The 25,567-nt window shown below is 42.2% G+C and overlaps 1 protein-coding gene across 1 annotated transcript in view; it reads left to right on the top strand.

The window, feature by feature from the left end:
- The first annotated feature begins 230 nt into the window (after positions 1-230).
- Positions 231-25,567, top strand: part of LOC117510773 (dmX-like protein 1) — a 196,497-nt gene continuing 171,160 nt past the window's right edge. The window contains 3 exon segments of the mRNA XM_034170628.1: positions 231-536; positions 6,972-7,217; positions 14,576-14,701. Of these exon segments, the coding sequence (XP_034026519.1) occupies positions 7,131-7,217; positions 14,576-14,701 (213 nt within the window). The 5' untranslated portion in view covers positions 231-536; positions 6,972-7,130.

Below are 25,567 nucleotides of genomic sequence, written 5' to 3'. Positions count from 1 at the left end.
CATCATCGCAGGTCTGGGAACTACTTTTTGCGCAGGAATTCATCAAGCACGTCGGCTGCGGGCGCGTACTAACACCGAATACCCAGAAACTGGTTAGATGTTCGGCCATAACGAGAGCATCCACTTTTAGCTTGCCATAATCTAAAAGATAGTGACGCTCGCTTGTTCCGCGTCTGGCTTTACACAACTACATAACCCATAATACATTGCACGCAAATTGTTATCGTCACACATCTTGAACACAAGGAAAAGCTTCCTCTCAGGAGGCATTTTATTTGCCTTCCTCGTGGAGAGCGTAGCTCCTTCTTACGGTCCGCATTTTTAGAAGTAAATACGTACTTGACAGGGCAAAGAGAGGTTTTTCGTGTGCCATAACAAAACTGTAGCTAGGACGCTAGCTTGCGCAAAGTGTGAGCTAACTAGCGTGAGCTAACGCTAACGACCTGGAAAGACCACACGTCCATGAAAGATAGCGTTTGAATGCTTAACGGGTGATGTTAAAACAACTGGACATGTGAACCAAATAACAGCACAAGGTGAGTGGTTAATAAATGGCATTGCACAGTGGTCGTGTTACGACATACTGATGGTTGCAGTTGACTGCTAGCGTTAAGTTAGCACCGCGGAACCCAGTTTTCACATTTTTTGAGGCGCTGTTGTACGGTCACTGAGTCAATGACGTCACTTGTTCCTGTTATTTTTGACATGTGATACGAAGACAGACGTGCCGCAGTGTTTCAGAATCGTATGAATTGTCACGCGACTCATTTGGACAAATGTACTACTTTGAGGACTTGTGTCCTACGTTGCAATAACTAGTCTGTCGTGACAGCTGGTTCATGTCATCTTGTCATCATCCGTTTTCACTCTGAAGCAAAATGGAATAATAATGCTGATATTAAATGCTTAAGTACTTGTAAATTGTAGCTCTTTAATGTGTGTTTAATGTGGATTTTTTTGGCTAGTTGACAATTGGCTTCAGTTTTTTTTTTTTTTTTTGTCATCTTTTGTATATGATGTACTTCTTGGCTTACTGTCTGATCATTATGAAGTATAGCAAAGGGAGTTTATGCATTCGTGCCATGAATAAACGTTAACAAAAAACAGTTTTGATTCTTTACAAAACCTGATTTTTGACATTTTCAGGCCTTTCTTGTATACATTTTATAATTATTTAGATTTGTATTGAAGAAACTGGAAAACTTTATTGGGGAAAATAAATGTCTGGGAAACTATAAGGAACTCTTAATTGGGGGTGTTATAGGAATGATCTTGTCTGTCTGGCCATTAATCTTTTCTGCACAACTTATAAACCGGTTCATCACTTCACACAGTGATAGAACAGTATATGAAGAGTTCAGATGCAGAATCCAGTATCTCCAAAACCATAAATTTTTAGTTGACGCCAACATGTACTTGGCTGTCAAGGGGACCATCAGTGTGCAAAATATGAAAGAATTTGAACAAACTGTTTACATGTTATTGATGAACGTCTGTGCATTTCCGCATAGGGTTTTGTTAGATATATTTGTGTTCAATTATGTTTTCTTCATTTTTCTGTTCTTCTTTTGGTATTAAGGGTTATATTTTTAGTTTAATTCTTATTCTCACTTTGTTCTCTCTTGGTATGTGCATGTAGAACTGGATTTAACCAGTTTGTACCACTTAGGATAAAGAGTTAGGTTACAATTATAAATCATATGTCTGCCGTTATTGCTTGAGCCTTGGGCACGGTTGGATGGACCTTCCTTGAATGCCCACGGGGGCCAATCAGAGAAGGATTTTGCGAAATAAGGTCCGCCTCTGTTACGCATATGTAATCCTGTATAAAAACTGCTTTTACCCATTGTCTGGGGTTCTGTAAGAGTGGATCTTGTCTGTAAGAGAAGTTCTTGCAGGTTCCAGGCCTGATTATTTTTGCTGTGACTTTGATTAAATTTAAAAGTGTGGAATAGTTTGAGTTTGTGCTTAAGGGGCAGTATTACAGAAAGAACTGGGGGAAGAATTAAGTTTCCTTTAAATCTCAATTTTCAACTGCATTTTTCTCCATTTGAAAAAAAAAAAAAGGACTTACTGGGTTTTGCATCTGAACTCTTCATTAGGGCTGCAGCTATCGATTATTTTTGTAATTGAGTATTGTATTAATTATTCTGGCGATTAATCGAGTAATTGGATAAAAAGTACTTTTGTGTTTTTAAACAACATCAATAGTCCAGGGCTCTCCCTAAGCAGTGGCACAATGTCCCTGTGCCAAAGTCTTGACATTTTGCTGAAATGGCGATGGGATGTGGCTTTCTGTTGTTCCCCCCCCAACTTGTAAAATGTAACCATTTTGAGTTGTTGTGTTTTTTTTTTTTTTTAAGGTTGGTGGACTGGATCCCCACGTGATTTATTTATTTATGTTTTTATCCCTGTTTCTCTACGATTCAGCAGATGCATTTCAGCAGGAGGTTGAATATGCAAGCCTCGCAGTTACTGTTTTTTTTAAGTTACCATATTTGTGAAGCATTGTGTGTTGCCCAGAAAAAGTGAAACAGTTAGTGCGAGTCTGAACAGCAGCCGGCTTCGACTGTGGGTACCCGGTGTCGTGCCAAAGTGCTTATCCCCGTCTGAATCTGTATCCCCTGGCGCGGGAGCGCGCATTCACTCAGCTTCCAGACGTTCTGCAGCTCTTTAAATGATCTCCTCCTTCTCCCAGACAAAAATAACAGCATGTTGGTTGTTCAATACATGACATTAAAAAATAAGTTTCATAATCTTTTGACGACCTTCAATGCATGCGTGTCTTCACGTCGATTACACGCCAAGGCACATAAATGGTGTTCAATATAAAAAACGCTGTAAGGCGTTTATTTAAAACAAACAACGCTGTAACCCGTTTATATATGTAAAAAAAAAACACGCTGTAAGATGTTTATAATTGCACCACCGTCAAGATAATTCAGTGATTTTCACTCTTCAGTTCGTTCATTCGAGATTAAAATATGAACAGTTATAAACTGTACACTCTTGTACTTGTCTGTGACTTTTCTGTTTTAAATAAAAGATAAGCAGACAAACGTGATGTGGGTGATGGTTGTTTTGGTTTGCAAGAAATAAAATTCAACTTTTACACTGTAAAAAAATCCAATTGTTTTTACAGAAAAATTCTGTCAGCTGTGGTTTCCAGGGGAATTCTGTAAAAATTACAATGAATATGTAAATGGTTTGCACATATTTATGTAAATTTTACAGTTTAAACCCATCCATCCATCCATTTTCTTCCGCTTTATCCGGAGTCGGGTAGCGGGGGCAGCAGCTCAAGCAAAGCCGCCCAGACCTCCCGATCCACACACACCTCCCCCAGCTCCTCCGGGGGAACCCCAAGGCGTTCCCAAGCCAGCCGAGAGATGTAATCCTTCCAGCGTGTCCTGGGTCTTCCCCGGGGCCTCCTCCCAATGGGACGTGCCCGGAACACCTCTCCAGCGAGGCGTCCAGGGGGCATCCGGAAAAGATGCCTGAGCCACCTCAACTGACTCCTTTCGACGTGGAGGAGCAGCGGCTCGACTCCGAGCTCCTCCCAAGTGATCGAGCTCCTCACCCTATCTCTAAGGGAGTGCCCAGCCACCCTGCGGAGGAAACTCATCTTGGCCGCTTGTACCCACGATCTCGTTCTTTCAGTCATGAGCCAAATCTCATGACCATAGGTGAGGATCGGAATGTAGATCGATCGGTAAATCGAGAGCTTTGCCCCCCTACTCAGCTCTCTCTTCACCACGACGGTCTGATACAGCGACCGCATCACTGCAGACGCTGCACCAATCCGTCTATCAATCTCACGTTCCATCCGTCCCTCACTCGTGAACAAGACCCCGAGATACTTAAACTCCTCCACTTGAGGCAAGGACACTCCACCGACCTGAAGAGGGCAAAGCACCTTTTTCCAGTCGAGAACCATGGCCTCGGATTTGGAGGTGCTGATTTTCATCCCGGACGCCTCACACTCGGCTGCAAACCGCCCCAGTGCACGCTGAAGGTCCTGATTTGACGAAGCCAACAGAACCACATCATCCGCAAACAGCAGAGACGAGATTCTGTGGTTCCCAAACCAGACCCCCTCTACACCCTGGCTGCGCCTAGAAATTCTGTCCATAAAAATAATGAACAGAACTGGTGACAAAGGGCAGCCCTGGCGGAGGTCAACGTACACTGGAAACAGGTTTGACTTACTACCGGCAATGCGAACCAAGCTCCTGCTGCGGTCGTACAGGGACCGGATAGCCCTTAGCAAAGGACCCTGGACCCCGTACTCCCGGAGCACTCCCCACAGGGTGCCCCGAGGGACATGGTCGAACGCCTGGCATGCCAGTTTAAACCTGTAATTTAAAAAATATTAATCTGTAATTTTAACGGTCTTTTTCATGTTGAATTGGCATGGCCATGCAGATATTACACGTTTTTTTTTTGTTTTTTTTTACTTCTTTTTTGTAAAATTTACAAATATATTAAGTCCCTTTGGCTGCTCCCGTGATTTCACTCAGGGTCACCACAAAAGATCAGAAGATGCAAGGACGGTCTGCATGCAGGTTTGGCACAAGCTGTACACCAGATGCCCTTGTCGTGCCAAATATTTGCAAAATTCTTTTTACCTTTTTTTTTTTTTTTTTTTTTTTTTTCTTCCCACGGTGCCAAAGTCAAATTTCTTCACACCTCTCTGTCATCAAGCTTCAGGGAGTGTGCCATGTTTGTTTTTGTCTTGCACCACGCTCCCGCAGAGTCTCACACACTTGCTGCTGAGGAAACGAGATTTTAGGTCAAAGAAATGTATGTTGTTCATGTGTGGAGCATGCATTGAACAGGGTTATTCAAGAGGATACAGTTGTATGGAAAAGTTTGGGCACCCCTGATGATTTCCATGATTTTCCTTTATAAATCATTGGTTGTTTGGATGAGCAATTTCAGTTAAATATATCATATAGCAGATGAGCACATTGATATTTGAAAAGTGAAATGAAGTTTCTAGTATTTACAGAAGAAACTGTGCAATAATTATTTAAACAAAATTAGGCAGGTGCATAAATTTGGGCACCACAATAGGAAAAAATACATCAGTATTTAGTAGATCCTCCTTTTGCTTAAATAACAGCCTCTAAACTCTTCCTATATAGCCTGGATTCTGGTTGAAGGTATTTTGGACCATTCTTCTTTACAAAACATTTCCAGCTCAGTCAGGTTTGTTGGTTTCCGAGCATGGACAGCCCACTTAAAATCACACCACAGATTTTCAGTAATATTCAGGTCTGGGCACTGAGATGGCTATTCCAGAACATTGTACTTGCTCCTCTGCATGAATGCCTTAGTAGATTTTGAGCAGTGTTTAGGGTTGTTGTCTTGTTGAAAGATCCAGCCCCGGCACAACTTCAACTTTGTCACTGATTCTTGAGCATTGTTCTCAAGAATCCTCTTGAATCCTCTGGAGGAATTTATTAGACATAGAGATCCAAACCTCAGGACTCAGTCTGCTTCTAGAGGGGACTGTGAGGTGCCCCTCAGACAAACTGCCACAAGACAGAACACCATCTCTGTGAAGGATTATACAAACTGGAACAGCCTTCCAACAAGGATACGAGACATTCCCACCCTGAGTGCGTTTAAAAATGGCTCAAAAACAATCAAACCTGTCAACACAGGTGAGATGTATTGTACATAATCTCATGTAGCGCCTTGGGGCAACTGTTTGTTGTGATTTGGCGCTATATAAATAAAATTGATTTTATTTTGATTTGATTTGTTTTATTTATTGTAATTGTTTGTTGTGTGTCTGAGGTATACAGATGGAAAGTAGCTCTTAGCTAAATCTGGCATATTTACACTAAGGCATGAAAATGTACAAATTGTTAATTAATGTGCATTGTCATCAAATAAACAATAAATAAATAAAATAAATGTACAAAGTAAGTTCAAACAAACATGTTCAAACAAAAACTGAAATGCAAAAAAGTTATAAACTAATGGTGGATTTGTGCAGTCTTAGTGTTCATTGATTTCAGCCTTAGAATGCACAAAATTGCATCTAAAAATGTTGATGGCCGGTGTTTTGCATCGCACACATGTGCCTGGACCAGTGGAATTTTGATGGGGCCAGTAACTTCTCAAAGCTACTGGCCCTATGGGCCAGTGACAAAAAGTAGTCAATGTCTAGCCCTAGACTGTTGGGTTTAATCGATGCACCACATTATATTGATTTCATAAACACAGCTCCTCCTAAACCAGTATGCTTTTTGATGAAGTTTTTCACATTACAATGGTAGCACACCATTTGAAAAGCTGCATGAAGGAAATGATTCTGGTCTGACATTGTTTAACAGGGAAGATAAATGGATTATTTTTTATGAAACATGGTTTCAATTACATGCATAAACATACCCATTGTGCATTTCATTATACCGCTTGACCAGTTTATTAACTCAGGAGTTTAATCACAAACAATTTGCTTCCACAGATATACAATACATGCAGGCAATTAGTATGACAGAGTGTGGGGAAGGGGGAAAGAGTAATTTTTATGTGCTTACTCACCCTTCCCCCTCCCATTGTTTATAGTACAGGATTAATTAAAGGTAATCAAGACTAATAATGGTCTTAGCTGGATTTTACACAATGTATGTAGTAATTGAAGCATGTAATTTATACCATCACCTTACCTGTCTCAGGTACCTCAAAGCTCCCACACGTTTACTCGGGTTTCTGTTGTGATTTCTGAATTCCACTTCTTTTGGATGTAAACCAGTTTCCAGATAACTACCAAGGTAACTACAGTCCTTTTCTTTTGTAACACAGGGGCCTTGATCTTTTATGTCCTTCTTGATTATATTATGACTGTCAGTTCACTTACCAGTCAGCAAACAGCCTGTATTCAGCAATTAGGATTTGATGAATGCTGAATGCTTCTTTCTTTTTTTTATTTGTTTTCCTCATTTCTTTTTGTGCAGTTTGTCTGTGGAGAGACTGAAGTAAAATTAAAGGCCACAACGGAAGAGGAAGATATCCATCCGATGGTTTCCTACCAGGCTCACATTGATGGGGAGGGTGTTGTGAGAAGGAATAGTGGAGGACAAAGGACAACACTAGAGAACTAATAGTCAGCAATCATGAATCTTCATCAAGTCCTCACAGGGGCTGTTAACCCTGGTGACAGTTGTTTCTCTGTAGGGAGTGTCAACAATGTGCCATTCACGGTAAGCTCTTTCACGTTCTGTAGATCTACAGAGTCCAGGTTCATAAATATATTAGTACTGGGAATTAAAACAAACTGTTGCCCCAAATGCTTGTATTTCTTTATCAGCCGGATATTGAAATCAGTGGGATTTCAATGAGCCAATGAGTTGGCTTTGTGACCTTAAACAATCATCCTACACATTTTTTTTTTTTTTTTTTTTTTTGCCATAGTAAAACAAAGCGTACTCCTAAATCCTTATATTAATTCAGTATTTACTGCAGAAGTGACTGTTAGTTAATTGAACCCTTTAAAACCTGAGAGGCCTGTGCATGGCTCGAGTGCCTGTGAGTTGGGTTTGCACCGTTTGATTTACATCTTAACAATATGACAGTATATGGTCACTATAAATGTTACTTTTTCGAGAATGAAATAAGCTCAAGCATTTTATGTGGCTGCAATCCCAAGGAAAATCAAAGAAAAGCACAAAATAGTGCATCACAGGGTTTTTTTTTTAACTGTGCTGTGTAACACTCTGACAACTGTGATAAGAGGGCCAGATTCTGTTGAGTCTTTTATATTCAGACTTCAGACATATCTTTTGTCTCCTACCTGTAATTATAAGTAGTGCTTTGCTGTCTTGTCTGCCACTTCACCCATGGGAAATAATTCAGTCTCATCTATCACTGGGGTCGGATGGTGTTAGCTGAATGTAGTATATTTTGATTTATTTGCATATTCTTTAAGATTTTTTTATGTTTTTTTTAATTTGTTGGTTTAGTTTTACACTCTTAACGGAATTGTAATGTTTATGTTTATTGCCAAAACTGATGCCATGTCCACCCCAGACAGGAACAGCAAATGTATAGTTATTCCAAATTATTCTGCAGTTATGTTGCATATTTAGCAACATCACATAACTTAATGCAAGGAACTACTGTCTTGTATTCCTGAAGTGTTCATTTTGGGGAAATGTGTAATTTAAAATAAAATCCTCTGTTCCTCTAAATATTTTAGTGCTTTTAATCATCATTGTTGAATGTGTGAAGTTGATGCCAACAGATTTTCATGAAAATAAGGTTTTCTGACAATTTTGTCGAAAATAAATCACTTATTTGGGAGTGATAATCCTTTACTTGAGAGTATATCATTTGGGCAGAAATAGTTAAAGACCAACATACAGACCAGGTCATACAGAATTAATTCGATTTTTATCTGATAGTTTTTTGCCGTTTCCTGCAATGTCTCACTACAATCTGCACCACCTTTTTATAAATGTTAAATTAGAACGAGATGTAGGTTTCTAGTAACTATACTGGTCATTGCAGATACAGTTGTGATCAGAAGTGCACATACTCTCATCATGGAGATGAATGTCATGGTATTTTGGGGCTTTTAATGTTTTTGAGTTGTTCTTTTGCCTGTGTGGAATGAAGTTCCAAAATGAATTCAGACTTGTGCACCCAATTCTTGTTTTTTTTTTTTTTTTTCTCTAGTCATTAATGACATATGCTGTACAATCACTCCAGCCTGGCAAAAAGAAGAGTCCAGACATTATTAAAAGCCTAAAATTACCATGACATTCCTGCCCATGCTGAGTATATGTAAACTTCTGACAATTGTAGTATAATACTTAGTAAAAACAGTAAATTTGACCCTTTCAGTTAGGCTTGTGCAGGTGGGGACATGGCATCACTGTGTGAAGCTACCATCGTGATGCTGTGTCCCTGCCTTTCAATACACACACTAATTCCATTCTCCCTGCATTAACATCAATTATATACTTATTTATCCCATTGGGATATTTACTTAAGCCCCTTTCACACTGGGCCCACTTTGAGTTGAGTCGTGCGGCGTCATGACGATGCCACATGGAAGCAACCCAGTGCCGAGACGATGCAGCTCAATGCCACAACAGCACGAGGGACGCAAGGACAATGCGAATCGGATGCCAAAAATTAAACATGTTTAATTTTTTTTTTTATATATATTTTATTTAATTTTGGAGACCTTGCGACCACAGCTACGAGCGGCCGCATCGACAGTGGAGGTGGAGAACATGGTCCACTCGGACTCCATGTCGCCAACCTCCCCCGGGATCTGGGAGAAGCTCTCCCGGAGGTGGGAGTTGAAGACCTCGCTGACAGAGGGTTCCGCCAATCGTTCTGTCAGCTGACAGAGGCAGCTGACAGGTACCGGCAGGCCAAGCGCGCCGCAGCCCGTGCGGTCGCAGAGGCAAAAACTCGGGTCTGGGAGGAGTTTGGGGAGGCCATGGAGGACTATCGGTCAGCCTCGAAGAGATTCTGGCAAACCGCCCGACGCCTCAGGAGGCGGAAGCAGCTCTCCACCAGCACTGTTTACGGTGCGGGTGGGGAGCTCTTGACCCTGACTGGGGATGTTGTCGGGCGGTGGAAGGAGTACTTCGAGGATCTCCTCAATCCCATCATCACGTCTTCCGAAGAGGAAGCAGAGACTGGGGACTCAGAGGTGGACTCATCCATTACCCAAGCCGAAGTCACTGAGGTGGTTAGAAAGCTCCTCTGTGGCAAGGCTCCTGGGGTGGATGAAATCTGTCATGAGTACCTTAAGTCTCTGGATGTTGTGGGACTGTCTTGGCTGACACGCCTCTGCAACATCTCGTGGCGATCAGGGACAGTGCCTCTGGATTGGCAGACTGGGGTGGTGGTCACTCTGTTTAAGAAGGGGGACCGGAGGGTGTGTTCCAACTATAGGGGGATCACACTCCTCAGCCTCCCCGGTAAGGTCTGTTCCAGAGTACTGGAGAGGAGAATTTGACCGATGGTCGAACCTCGGATTCAGGAGGAGCAGTGTGGTTTTTGTCCTGGTCGCGGCACACTGGACCAGCTCTACACGCTCCATCGGGTGCTCGAGGGTTCATGGGAGTTTGCCCAACCAGTCCACATGTGTTTTGTGGATCTGGAGAAGGCGTTCGACCGTGTCCCTCAGGGCACCCTGTGGGGAGTGCTCCGGGAATACGGGGTCCGGGGTCCAGGGTCGTTTGCTAAGGGCTATCCGGTCCCTGTACGAGCGCAGCAGGAGCTTGGTTCGCATTGCCGGTAGTAAGTCAAACCTGTTTCCAGTGCACGTTGGCCTCCGCCAGGCTGCCCTTTGTCACCGGTTCTGTTCATTATTTTTAAGGACAGAATTTCTAGGCGCAGCCAGGGTGTAGAGGGGGTCTGGTTTGGGAACCACAGAATCTCGTCTCTGGTGTTTGCGGACGATGTGGTTCTGTTGGCTTCGTCAAATCAGGACCTTCAGTGTGCACTGGGGCGGTTTGCAGCCGAGTGTGAAGCATCCGGGATTAAAATCAGCACCTCCAAATCCGAGGCCATGGTTCTCGACCAGAAAAAGGTGCTTTGCCCTCTTCAGGTCGGTGGAGTGTCCTTGGCTCAAATGGAGGAGTTTAAGTATCTCAGGATCTTGTTCACGAGTGAGGGACGAATGGAGCGTGAGATCGATAGACGGATCGGTGCAGCATCTGCAGTGATGTGGTCGCTGTAACGGACCGTCGTGGTGAAGAGAGAGCTGAGTAGGGGGGCAAAGCTCTCGATTTACCGATCGATCTACGTTCCGATCCTCACCTATGGTCATGAGATTTGGCTCATGACCGAAAGAACGAGATCGCGAGTACAAGCGGCTGAGATGAGTTTCCTCCGCAGGGTGGCTGGGCGCTCCCTTAGAGATAGGGGGAGGAGCTCGGAGTCGAGCCGCTGCTCCTCCACGTCGAAAGGAGTCAGTTGAGGTGGCTCGGGCATCTTTTCCCCGAGGAAGACCCAGGACACGCTGGAGGGACTACATCGCTCGGCTGGCTTGGGAACGTCTTGAGGTTCCCCCGGAGGAGCTGGGGGAGGTGTGTGTGGATCGGGAGGTCTGGGCGGCTTTGCTTGAGCTGCTGCCCCCGCAACCTGACTCCGGATAAAGCGGAAGAAGATGGATGGATGGATGGATTTATTTAATTTTATTTTTTTGCATTCTGTGCTCGACGCAGAAATTAAGTGGCTTCAACACAAGTCAGGGCAAAGCGACGGTACTCAATGTGACTGGAAGCCACACCCTCATAATACAACGTTACCCGGCGCCAATTTGTGATTCCTGCTGTGTTCCATTGTTCCCACAGTATAAATCACACAGGATTGTTTTTTATACCATGTACACAATGCAGTAAAAACTACACACTCAAAAACAGCACAGAAAAAAATGCTGATTGCAGCCTGACTGCTGCTGCAGCTCCTCACTCAAATTCTCTCACAAATGTGTTTTAAATAAAGTCCATAAAAGTCCTGCTCACAGACTGACTGCCAGAAACAGGACATGTCCGCATCAAGTATAACTCCATACATCTCCACATTTACTCACGGATGGTTCTTTCGCACAAGCACACGCGAATGGAAAGAAGATGAACTGTAACAGAAGTCGGAGCGCAGACCAGCAGGTCAGCACAAATATAAACTAGAAGAGAAATCAGAGTGCACAGTCTGCAGCCAAACTGTGCACTCTGATTTCTCTGTGCAGAGGACTGCAGGCTGCGTCCTCACCTCCTCTCTGCCCCCTGCTGCAAGCACCAGACGCAGACATTCCTGTATCGTCATGACGCCACAGGAAGCGACTCGAAGCAGCCCCATTGTGAAAGGGGCTTTAGAGGACTTAAGCCAGAGTACACAAATGAAACATGATGGCAAGTCTTTAGTTCTAGGTAACGGGGCTGAGAAACAGTGATTGTGCCAAACGCTCCATGGGTCGCACATGGGCTGAAGTTAGCCCAACACTCCCAGGGGTCGTGTGCAGGTTGATTGTCTTGTGGGGAGATACTGTACTGCTCAGCATACAACAAAATCTGTAATGGAAACCCAGCTCATGGCTTTGCTTGCTTGGTTAATACGTTGACAATATATTCCTCCTTCAAGCAGCATAATGAAAGCATAATTTACAAAAGCCATCAACGATTAAGGTAAGTCCCTTTGGCTTCTCCCTTGTTTTTCACTGGGGGTCGCCACAGCAAATCCGCAGTAGAATTGCATATTGAATTGGCACAAGTTTTATGCTTATGCTGGATGCCTTCTTGACGCAACTCCACATTATGCGAAGAATGGGCAGGGGTGGGGTTTGAACGGGGAACCTTCCAAATTGGAAACCACTTGTCCACCACCCTGTGAAAGCCATTAATCACTACAGACAACCTATTGCCACACTATCAGGTCACTTTTTTTTAAATTAATTCTTCTGGTGATTTTACAAATCGTTGGACAGAGAGTAATGATGAAGCTGAGGTTTTTGTGGCTCGGCTATCCATGCTAATAAATCCACAGAAATTGATTTGTTACAGTAGATGGGGCGATTAGAATGCGTTAGCTTGATAAAATGTTTTATTTTATGTATAGCCTGACTGCTGTATTGGTTGGCCAATAATATTGCTCAGGAGGAGACTTGCACCAGCATATGTGTCCGTTTTATTTTTGGCTATCAAAACTTTTATTTTACTGAATAAACAATGCTGTAAAATACTTTGGCTGTTGGAAATGGTGTCATTATGTTCTTGATCTGTCAAATTGGCACAGTAAAAGATGTCATTTCTCATGTGATGAACTCCTGTAAACCATTGGAAAAATCATACAACCCCTGGCAAAAATTATGGAATCACCGGCCTCGGAGGATGTTCATTCAGTTGTTTAATTTTGTAAAAAAAAAGCAGATCACAGACATGACACAAAACTAAAGTCATTTCAAATGGCAACTTTCTGGCTTTAAGAAACACTATAAGAAATCGAGAAAAAAAAAAAAATTGTGACAGTCAGTAACGGTTACTTTTTTAGACCAAGGAGAGGGAAAAAAAATATGGACTCACTCAATTCTGAGGAATAAATTATGGAATCACCCTGTAAATTTTCATCCCCCAAAACTAACACCTGCATCAAATCAGATCTGCTTGTTAGTCTGCATCTAAAAAGGAGTGATCACACCTTGGAGAGCTGTTGCACCAAGTGGACTGACATGAATCATGGCTCCAACACGAGAGATGTCAATTGAAACAAAGAGGATTATCAAACTCTTAAAAGAGGGTAAATCATCACGCAATGTTGCAAAAGATGTTGGTTGTTCACAGCTGTGTCTAAACTCTGGACCAAATACAAACATGGGAAGGTTGTTAAAGGCAAACATACTGGTAGACCAAGGAAGACATCAAAGCATCAAGACAGAAAACTTAAAGCAATATGTCTCAAAAATCAAAAATGCACAACAAAACAAATGAACGAATGGAAGGAAACTGGAGTCAACGTCTGTGACCGAACTGTAAGAAACCGCCTAAAGGAAATGGGATTTACATACAGAAAAGCTAAACGAAAGCCATCATTAACACCTAAACAGAAAAAACAAGGTTACAATGGGCTAAGGAAAAGCAATCGTGGACTGTGGATGCCTGGATGAAAGTCATATTCAGTGATGAATCTCGAATCTGCATTGGGCAAGGTGATGATGCTGGAACTTTTGATTGGTGCCGTTCCAATGAGATTTCTAAAGATGACTGCCTGAAGAGAACATGTAAATTTCCACAGTCATTGATGATATGGGGCTGCATGTCAGGTAAAGGCACTGGGGAGATGGCTGTCATTACATCATCAATAAATGCACAAGTTTACGTTGATATTTTGGACACTTTTCTTATCCCATTAATTGAAAGGATGTTTGGGGATGATATTTTTCAAGATAATGCATCTTGCCATAGAGCAAAAACTGTGAAAACATTCCTTGTAAAAAGACACATAGGGTCAATGTCATGGCCTGCAAATAGTAAGGATCTTAATCCAATTGAAAATCTTTGGTGGGAGTTGAAGAAAATGGTCCATGACAAGGCTCCAACCTGCAAAGCTGATCTGGCAACAGCAATCAGAGAAAGTTGGAGCCAGATTGATGAAGAGTACTGTTTGTCACTCATTAAGTCCATGCCTCAGAGACTGCAAGCTGTTATAAAAGCCAGAGGTGGTGCAACAAAATACGAGTGATGTGTTGGAGTGTTCTTTTGTTTTTCATGATTCCATAACTTATTCCTCAGAATTGAGTGATTCCATATTTTTTTTTCCCTCTGCTTGGTCTAAAAAAGTAACCGTTACTGACTGCCACAATTTTTTTTTTCCTGATTTCTTATAGTGTTTCTTAAAGCCAGAAAGTTGCCATTTGAAATGACTTTAGTTTTGTGTCATGTCTGTGATCTGCTTTTTTCCTACAAAATTAAACAACTGAATGAACATCCTCCGAGGCTGGTGATTCCATAATTATTGCCAGGGGTTGTATTAGAAATCTAATGTTATCTGCTTAAGCTGTGTGCGTTTGCATGGTTTTAATATCTTTTTTCCCTCTTGATAGGCCTATGCGTCTGGTTGTGACGTGGTAATTTTGGGCAGTGACTTTGAACGATTGCAGATCATACCAGGGGCCAAACATGGCAACATCCAGGTGGGCTGCGTGGACTGCTCACTACAGGGTGGACGGGTAAGTGCAGTATAGTTTTGTATTCATGCAATTTAAATTAATTTGTTGCATTCAGACTTATTCATCAGGAAAACAGTAGCAGCACGGTAATTTGACTGGTTTGTTTTCCCCTTCACTTTTATTTGAAGGTGTTGTCTTGCAATACACACTCTGCAATCAGTATTGTTGCAACAAAAACAAAAGTGCAAGCTATGTGTAAAATACACATAATGCAACATACTAATAGATCTAGTACAACAAACAAGGAACTTAACAAAGATCAAATAAATTAAATGTTCATTTTCAGTTTATAAAAAAGGAATTTCCTCACACTGTAATGGAGATATTTCCTGTGATTGTAACAGTGAAGTGCATGTACTGCAGTGATGTAGATGAGCATGTAGGTGAGTTAGTGCATCCCAGCCAGCTTGTTGTAACAGGTCTATTTCACACAGGGCGCTGTTCTACTACGAACACCCACAATCCAAATAAGTGTAAAACGTGGTGAAACCGCTCATGAACGTTCATGTTCTGCTGCAGTGAATTAATTTTATTGTTTAAAGGTTCAAATTAAGTTTTCATTGAAAGGATTTTACCATATTACACAGTTGCACTTTGTTTTATACTGCCTGTTAACACCCTGAGGTCATAGGTGCAGTGTTTGTGGTGAAAGCACACCTTGAAAGTATTGCAACAGCTTGTGCTCAGCCTGCAGCATTTCACCCCCCCCACACGCGCACACACACACACACACACACACACACACACAAAAAGCCTGTTTTGCTGCTGGGGTGAGGGAAGCAGTTTACTGATGTCTCATTTTGCGGTCTACCATTCTCTGTATTGCTTATCATATGACATGACTGCTTCTGCATTTTTGCCTTTTGTTCATCTATGTTATAATAGCCAAGTGGCCTCTGTGCATGGGTGTGTTAAATTAAAAGCAAAAGCACCTGTTTGCAGCAGAATGTAGAAAAGATCAAGAGCTCTGCATGCATGCGTATAACTTCAATCACAGACAAACTGTGAAGAGCTGACATTTGCCGTTTCGTATGGTATGTATTTTGGGTCAAGGATAAACGCTGCCAAAACAGAAAGTTGATTTGACTGATAATTTTTGGAGAAACTACGGTTATTGTCTAACAACACTGAACAATGTGACAATTACATTCTGGACTTGCATGCCATTCCAGTAGGGGGCGGTAAATCATCTATATATGAAAAGTGTGCATGCATGTGTGGTTTTTATTTAGTAAGTTCAGTGTAATTATGTAATACAATTGTAAATAATAAGAAAGTGAAAACACTTATTTTCATTGTGGGTCATTTAAAAATCAAGTGACAAAATAGAAGTAATAATAATACTGATAATGATATTAATAAAAATAGTGCATATGATAACAAGAACCTAAACCATTTGTAAAATGCATTAAGACAGTAAGTTAACATTTAAAAAATACATAATTAACAGGAAATAAACGGCTTGAGTTCTTCTAAAAACTGTTGAAGTTTAAGGTTCTAAAAACAGTCTGGCCTCACACGCCATTCCATCTCCTAATAGAATGCACAGTGTTTTTTATAACCACCATTGAAAAATGTCAGCTACCTATTTTATAAACGCTACCCAATCTGGAACCCATGGATCCCCACAGGCAAGACGCTTGTTTACAGTACAAGACGTGAACTTCGTAAAGTTTATTTGTGGTCACTGCAACAGAAATTTGTTTCACTCTTTCAGTCTGTTGAGCAGAAAGGCTGTGTTTCCCATAGAAATCTCTTTAGCATGTAGCTCTTTTTAGTAGGCACAGACTGGTATGAAATGTTGATGATGGGATAACCTTAAAGAGAAATGCCATGGCACATGGTACTATAGTGTTGACCATGCACTTGGACACCTCAGTGCTCTCTCTCGCTCTCTCTCTCTTTTACATGCTCATCCACCCTTCTGATCAGAAAAACTTGGGGTGGAATGGGAAATAAAAAAAAAACAAAGCAGTGAATCTTACTTTTAGACAGCATGAACCCAAGATATTTCACGTTTTGTGTCAACTTAATTTCCTTTAATATGCATCCATTTCTACATTTCAGACCTGCACCATGTTCCAAAAAAGTTGGAACACTCATGTAATTACCACATTGTAATGTTACCATTTTATCTTACAACACTTGAGATGTTTTGGAATGGGAGGGCTACCAAGCAATGATGTGTTTCAGGTGTTATGTTATACCATTATTCCTTCAAACAAGTCTTAAGGTGTGCAACAGTATGGGGTTGTTACCATTGCATTTTTTTATTTAAAGATTCTCCACACATTCTCTATTGGGCACAGGTCAGGACTGCAGGCAGTCCAGTACACGTACCCTCTACTTCTGAAGCCATGCCTTAGTTTTGTGTGCGCAGAATGTGGTTTTGTATTGTGTTGTTGAAAAATCCATGGGTGTCCCTGAAACAGATGTTGTCTTGAAGGCAGCATTTGATGCTCTAAAATTGCAGTGTACTTTTCTGAGTTAATGGTGCTATCACAGAAGTGTAAATTACATTTGCCAGTCCTGACATCAGAAATGCCTCTCTGTTCCACTCCACCATGAAGCTGCATAACTGTTGATGGAGCAGGCAAAAGTTGCATTATTCCTAGTCTCTTCTGTCATAGCCACAGAAGCCTGTAATTTCAGTTATCATGGGTGTCTTGGTGACTTTTCTCACTAGTCTCCTTACACACTCAGTTTTTGAGATCTGCCTACTCCCGACTGGTTTATCATACCGTACCTTAGTGTTTTGTATTTTTTCATGATTGATGGAAATTGAATCAAAGACACTAACTGCTTCGCTGCAGCTGCTCTGTCTTGCCTGTTTGACAGTTCTTTGTTGTACCTTGTTTTATTTGTCAGATTCTTAATGAGTGTATTGCCATAGCAGATGATCACCCCTGTGAGTCTGGCATGTTTGAGGTTGCTTCCTAAAATGGAAAAAATTACTGAGATTTTCCCCTACAACTGTTGCCAGTGTGCGTGCTGGGTTGGCGGGGGGTAACTGAGGTTAGACCACAGAGTTGTTTATGAGTACTAGAGACCGCAGTCGCAATGCTGCCTTGTCAATGCGAATGTTCCTTTCGGGAGAGCGAACCGCCATTTTCACAGGCAAAATATTGACAAAGTTCCTGGATGTGAAATGTTTTCATGTGCAATTTCAGTGCGGACGTAAATACGAGAGTGAACACACACAGAAAAAAGCTTGCAAAATACATGTTAAAATACCATTCTTAGCTGTATATCGAGCTAGTAAGATTCATTTACATTAAATTATGTAAGGAAAGTATTAAACTTACCCTGACACCCACCCAGTCCAGCGTATTAGTGTTGAAAGTTTACACGGATCCGATCTGTTCCAGCTTCAACCAATTCCTTTTCGGCTGATGATTCATGAGTCACATTTTATTCCAGACACTGCCACGTAATATCAAGGTATAGAAGTTGAACTGTCATAATCCAAACAAGTTGGTATTGAAAGTTTACACAGATCCGATATGTTCCAGCTTCCAAATTCTGCAGACATAACAAGGCACATTATCACAACACACACAATCCAGACTGGGCGCACAGGCCATATTAATTAATTCCACATGGTAAATAGGTATTAAAGGCACTGCGCTGCAGTGGTTTGAATCATATTTATCTAATAGATTACAATTTGTTCATGTAAATGGGGAGTCTTCTTCACGGACTAAGGTTAATTATGGAGTTCCACAAGGTTCTGTGCTAGGACCGATTTTATACACTTTATACATGCTTCCCTTAGGCAGTATTATTAGAAAGCATTGCTTAAATTTTCATTGTTACGCAGATGATACCCAGCTTTATCTATCCATGAAGCCAGAGGACACACACCAATTAGTTAAACTGCAGGAATGTCTTTCAGACATAGACATGGATGACCTCTAATTTCCTGCTTTTAAATTCAGATAAAACTGAAGTTATTGTACTTGGCCCCACAAATCTTAGAAACATGGTGTCTAACCAGATCCTTACTCTAGATGGCATTACCCTGACCTCCAGTAATACTGTGAGAAAACTTGGAGTCATTTTTGATCAGGATATGTCCTTCAATGCGCATATTAAGCAAATATGTAGGACTGCTTTTTTGCATTTGTGCAATATCTCTAAAATTAGAAAGGTCTTGTCTCAGAGTGATGCTGAAAAGCTAATTCATGCATTTATTTCTTCTAGGCTGGTCTGTTGTAATTCATTATCAGGTTGTCCTAAAAGTTCCCTGAAAAGCCTTCAGTTAATTCAAAATGCTGCAGCTAGAGTACTGACGGGGACTAGAAGAAGAGAGCATAGTTCACCCATATTGGCTTCTCTTCATTGGCTCCCTGTTAATTCCAGAATAGAATTTAAAATTCTTCTTCTTATAAGGTTTTGAATAATCAGGTCCCATCTTATCTTAGGGACCTCATAGTACCATATCACCCCAATAGAGCGCTTGGCTCTCAGACTGCAGGCTTACTTGTAGTTCCTAGGGTTTGTAAGAGTAGAATGGGAGGCAGAGCCTTCAGCTTTCAGGCTTCTCTCCTGTGGAACCAGCTCCCAATTCATATTAAAGCCGCGGTCCCACCAAATAATGAAGGATGAAGGAGCCACGCACCCTGTTTTTTGGGGTTTTTTTTTTCGTGAGCTATTGTGGCAGTATAGTGGCTCAGAGTGGCTCCTCTCTGAGCGTGGCGCTAATTTCAAGATGTTCAAAATTGAGCAACAACAGCGTGGCGCAGTTTGTGTTCGAGTTAGTGCGACGGCTTAGAGGCATTTGCGTGGTGCTTACGAGTCTGCAAAAAGTCCATTAGCCGTGCGCCTGGCACCTTCGTAGGACCTGAGAAGCTATTTTTGGAACAGCTCTCCTCTTGCGCACACAATTCCACCTGCTCTGTGCGCTGGACTCTATATAAAATAATTATTTTGTAGTGGATAAATCATTTTATGCCAAACCTTGGATGCTGAAAACACCTCTAATCACTTCTAGAATCAGAGGACTGTTACATCTGGACGTTTTTTTCCCTCTTTCCTGGTCCATGTGGAATGTATTTTGAACAGCTTAAGGTAATTATTTTTAATGTTTTTTTTATAGTTTGATAAAACAGTTCCTAGCTGTAAAAGTATGTCTGTATGTTGATGTCTGTTGTATGTAAAAGTATGTTGATTTAATATCTTGTTAATGGATCACATGACCTCCGCTGTGTGTGTGCACTGAGGCAAGACCTGAGAGGCTATTTTTGGAGCGGCTCTCTTGCGCACACAATTCCACCTGCTCTGTGCGCTGGACTCTATATAAAATAATTATTTTGTAGCGGATTAATCATTTTCTGTCAAACCTTAGATGCTAATCACTTCTGGAATTAATGGATCACATGAGCTCCACTGTGTGTGCGCGCTGAGGCAGTGACTCATCACGCTTCAAACGAGCATTTAGGCAGAATGCCAGCTCACAAAAGAGTGATATTTCAGTCAATATTGGACGAACACAAAGTTAAAATTTGGGTGACTGCGTGAAAGTGGATGTGTGTTTAAAGCTATGGAAGATGATAACTCCAGTGGAGCAGCTAAGAGCAGGAGCTATGCGGCAACACAGGTGGAGAGCGCGCAAAAGACTGATTTTGAAGACATAACACAAAGTTAAAAGTTGTATCATGATAACTTGTAAGCTGCGGAAGAAATAAATATATATATATATATATACTCAACAAAAATATTAACGCAACACTTTTGGTTTTGCTCCCATTTTGTATGAGATGAACTCAAAGATCTAAAAATTTTTCCACATACACCAGGGGTGGCCAAGTTCGGTCCTCGAGAACCACATTCCTGACACTCTTAGTTGTCTCTCTGCTCCAACACACCTGAATCCAATGAAAGACTCGTTAGCAGACTTTTAATGAGCCTTTCATTGGATTCAAGTGTGTTGGAGCAGGGAGACGAGTGTCAGGAATGTGGCTCTCGAGGACCGAACTTGGCCACCCGTGACATACACAATATCACCATTTCCCTCAAATATTGTTCACAAACCAGTCTAAATCTGTGATAGTGAGCACTTCTCCTTTGCTGAGATAATCCATCCCACCTCACGTGTGCCATACCAACATGCTGATTAGACACCATGATTAGTGCACAGGTGTGCCTTAGACTGTCCACAATAAAAGGCCACTCTGAAAGGTGCAGTTTTGTTTTATTGGGGGGGGATACCAGTCAGTATCTGGTGTGACCACCATTTGCCTCACGCAGTGCAACACATCTCCTTCGCATAGAGTTGATCAGGTTGTCAGTTGTGGCCTGTGGAATGTTGGTCCACTCCTCTTCAATGGCTGTGCGAAGTTGCGGGATATTGGCAGGAACTGGTACACGATGTCGTATACGCCGGTCCAGAGCATCCCAAACATGCTCAATGGGTGACATGTCCGGTGAGTATGCCGGCCATGCAAGAACTGGGACATTTTCAGCTTCCAAGAATTGTGTACAGATCCTTGCAACATGGGGCCGTGCATTATCCTGCTGCAACATGAGGTGACGTTCTAGGATGTATGGCACAACAATGGACCTCAGGATCTCGTCACTGTATCTCTGTGCATTCAAAATGCCATCAATAAAATGCACCTGTGTTCTTCGTCGATAACAGACACCTGCCCATGGCATAACCCCACCGCAACCATGGGCCACTCGATCCACAACATTGACATCAAGAAAACTGCTCACCCCACACGACGCCACACACGCTGTCTGCCATCTGCCCTGGACAGTGTGAACCGGGATTCACCCGTGAAGAGAACACCTCTCCAACGTGCCAAATGCCAGCGAATGTGAGCATTTGCCCACTCAAGTCAGTTACGACGACAAGCTGGAGTCAGGTCGAGACCCCGATGAGGACGACGAGCATACAGATGAGCTTCCCTGAGACGGTTTCTGACAGTTTGTGCAGAAATTCTTTGGTTATGCAAACCGATTGTTTCAGCAGCTGTCCGAGTGGCTGGTCTCAGACGATCTTGGAGGTGAACATGCTGGATGTGGAGGTCCTGGGCTGGTGTGGTTACACGTGGTCTGCGGTTGTGAGGCTGGTTGGATGTACTGCCAAATTCTCTGAAACGCCTTTGGAGACGGCTTATGGTAGAGAAATGAATATTCAATACACGAGCAACAGCTCTGGTTGACATTCCTGCTGTCAGCATGCCAATTACACGCTCCCTCAAATCTTGCGACATCTGTGGCACTGTGCTGTGATAAAACTGCACCTTTCAGAGTGGCCTTTTATTGTGGGCAGTCTAAGGCACACCTGTGCACTAATCATGGTGTCTAATCAGCATCTTGATATGGCACACCTGTGAGGTGGGATAGATTATCTCAGCAAAGGAGAAGTGCTCACTATCACAGATTTAGACTGGTTTGTGAACAATATTTGAGGGAAATGGTGATATTGTGTATGTGGAAAACGTTTTAGATCTTTGAGTTCATCTCATACAAAATGGGAGCAAAACCAAAAGTGTTGCGTTTATATTTTTGTTGAGTGTGTATGTATATAGGGCTGTCAATAAAGTATAGGTCCTTTTTATTTTTTTCAAAAACTATATGGATTTCATTCATATGTTTTTACGTCAGACATGCTTGAACCCTCGTGCGCATGCGTGAGTTTTTCCATGCCTGTTGGTGACGTCATTCGCCTGTGAGCACTCCTTGTGGGAGGAGTCGTCCAGCCCCTCGTTGGAATTCCTTTGTCTGAGAAGTTGCTGAGATACTGGCGCTTTGTTTGATCAAAATTTTTCCTAAACCTGTGAGGCACATCGAAGTGGACACGGTTAGAAAAATTAAGCTGGTTTTCGGTGAAAATTTTAACGGCTGATGAGAGATTTTGAGGTGATACTGTGGCTTTAAGGACTTCCCACGGTGCGAGACGTCGCGCAGCGGTCCCAGGCGCCGTCGTCAGCCTGTTTCAAGCTGAAAACCTCCACATTTCAGGCTCTATTGATCCAGGACGTCGTGAGAGAACAGAGAAGTTTCAGAAGAAGTCGGTTTCAGCATTTTATCCGGATATTCCACTGTTAAAGGAGATTTTTTTTTTTTTAATGAAAGACGTGCGGACGGGTCCGCGCGTCGGGACGCAGCCGGCGCGGTGCGGCGGCACAGGAAAAACACCTCCGTGTTGATAACCATTTGTTAAAATCCAGGCGGCTTTTGATGGCTTTCAGTGGAGTGAGTATATGAGAAATTGTTTAACAGCTGGACATGTTCCAACTTGTCCTTAAGGCTTCCAACAGAGGTGTTTTTCCTGTGGCGGAGCGTCGCAGCGGCTGTGAGCCGACGCTGCAATCCGTCCACACGTCTTTCATTAAAAAAATCTCCTTTAACAGTGGAATATCCGGATAAAATGCTGAAACCGACTTCTTCTGAAACTTCTCTGTTCTCTCACGACGTCCTGGATCAATAGAGCCTGAAATGTGGAGGTTTTCAGCTTGAAACAGGCTGACGACGGCACCTGAGAGCGCTGCGTGACGTCTCGCACCGTGGGAAGTCCTTAAAGCCACAGTATCACCTCAAAATCTCTCATCAGCCGTTAAAATTTTCACCGAAAACCAGCTTAATTTTTCAAACCGTGTCCACTTCGATGTGTCTCACAGGTTTAGAAAAAATTTTGATCAAACAAAGCGCCAGTCTCTCAGCAACTTCTCAAAGGAATTCTGACGAGGGGCTGGACGACTCCTCCCACAAGGAGTGCTCACAGGCGAATGACGTCTGACGTAAAAACATATGAATGAAATCCATATAGTTTTTGAAAAAATAAAAAGGACCTATACTTTGACAGACCTCGTGTGTGTGTGTATGTGTATGTATGTGTGTGTATGTGTATGTATGTGTGTATGTGTATGTATGTGTGTATGTGTATGTATGTGTATATATAGTATGTGTGTATATATATATATATATGTGTGTATATATATATATATATATATATATATTGTATATATGTGTGTATATATATATATATATTCTGAAAATGATCCACAGGTGTATATAATAAAACGGCCACCTCATTTTATATGTAGAACGGCACCGCGCGCAAAAGAGCGCTTTTGCAGAAATAAACGGACGAACACGAAGTCAAAAGTGGAATCATGTTGTAAAAATGACTGTGTTTAAAGCCAGGGAAAACAATAAAGCCAGCAAGCCACGGATGGAAAGGAAGCCACTTAGAGCACAGAGGCGGCTGTCCATGAAAGGACAACAGCAGCGCGCACGCAAAAGAGCGATTTTGCAGAAATAAACGGACAAACATAAAGTTTTGTGTGTTTAAAGCCGCAGAAGAAAAGCCAGAGAGTCGCGGAGCCAGCGAGGAACACAGAGGCAGCTCTCCAGGAACCCGTGGTTCGGGTCTAGCTGGTCTGGTGCATTACAGGTGGACAGCAGCCTGGCGCACAGCACACAACTGCGGAACTGTGCTGGAGTGTCTATTTTTGGACTGCGTTTTTAAAAAAAAAAAGAAGGGACATCTTTAAATGCTGCTGTGAATTGAAAACCCACACTTTGAAGGTACCAGGTGTGGGAGTGCTGGAGGTTTGGACCAAACTCATTCCTAAACGTGCACCAACATGGCGTTATCATGGCGCTATCATGGCACTACATGGCTTAGTGTGGCTGATGCAAGCCATTCGAGGCTGTAATGACAGGTCCGTCGTGGCTCACTAGAGGCTGCTACGCGGCACATGCGAGGTACAGAGAGGCACATAGTGGCACCTGCATAGTGGATACGTGATAGATCAAAACGTGGGTCATACTTTCAATAATCACCCCACACCCATGCGTGGCTCCTTCTTCAGCCTTCATTATTCGGTGGGACCGAGGCTTTAGGGAGACAGACACCCTCTCTACTTTTAAGATTAAGCTTAAAACTTTCCTTTTTGCTAAAGCTTATAGTTAGGGCTGGATCAGGTGACCCTGAACCATCCCTTAGTTATGCTGCTATAGACTTAGACTGCTGGGGGGTTCCCATGATGCACTGAGTGTTTTCTTTTTATTCACCTCTTTTTGCTCTGTATGCACCACTCTGCATTTAATCATTAGTGATTGATCTCTGCTCTCTTCCACAGCATGTCTTTTTCCTGATTCTCTCCCCTCAGCCCCAACCAGTCCTAGCAGAAGACTGCCCCTCCCTGAGCCTGGTTCTGCTGGAGGTTTCTTCCTGTTAAAAGGGAGTTTTTCCTTTCCACTGTCACCAAGTGCTTGCTCATAGGTGGTCGTTTTGGCCGTTGGGGTTTTTCTGTAATTACTGTATGGCTTTTGCCTTACAATATAAAGCACCTTGGGGCAACTGTTTGTTGTGATTTGGCGCTATATAAATAAAATTGATTTGATTTAAATCCATTTTTGTAGTGTACTGAATTAATTAAACTCTTGGTAAAATTTCAATCCAGGTTGTTTTTTAAATCTGTCGTATATACATGTATTCAACTTCATATTCATACGTTGCACAGGCATGACGCTGTGCAAGGTGCACAGTTTATCACCCAAAGTCACAGAAAGAAACAAAAATAACCAAAACTACTTACTTATGGAAGGAAATGTTGTCTTCATATATGGCTCTGAGTTTGACCTTTCCTTTGTGAAATGCTGCAGGGTGACGTGTGTTGTGACTTGACACTATGAAAATAAATTGAATTGATATTTGGTGACTTCAAAATGTCATGTATTCATCTCTGACTTCTCTAAAGAAAAACTGGCTGTAAAGGGATGATTTGTCATATGAACATGATCATATGCTTATGGACACTCTTTTGTAGAGATTGTTTCATTGAGTTTAAAGAGGGTACATTTAGAAACTTTAACATCCAGAAGCCTGAGTTATTTTAACATTTCTGC

Source organism: Thalassophryne amazonica, chromosome 5 (assembly GCF_902500255.1).
Source record: "Thalassophryne amazonica chromosome 5, fThaAma1.1, whole genome shotgun sequence".
Classification (NCBI taxonomy): domain Eukaryota; kingdom Metazoa; phylum Chordata; class Actinopteri; order Batrachoidiformes; family Batrachoididae; genus Thalassophryne; species Thalassophryne amazonica.
The sequence above is the reverse complement of the archived record's forward strand: the minus strand, read 5'-3'. Positions and strand labels throughout refer to the sequence as shown.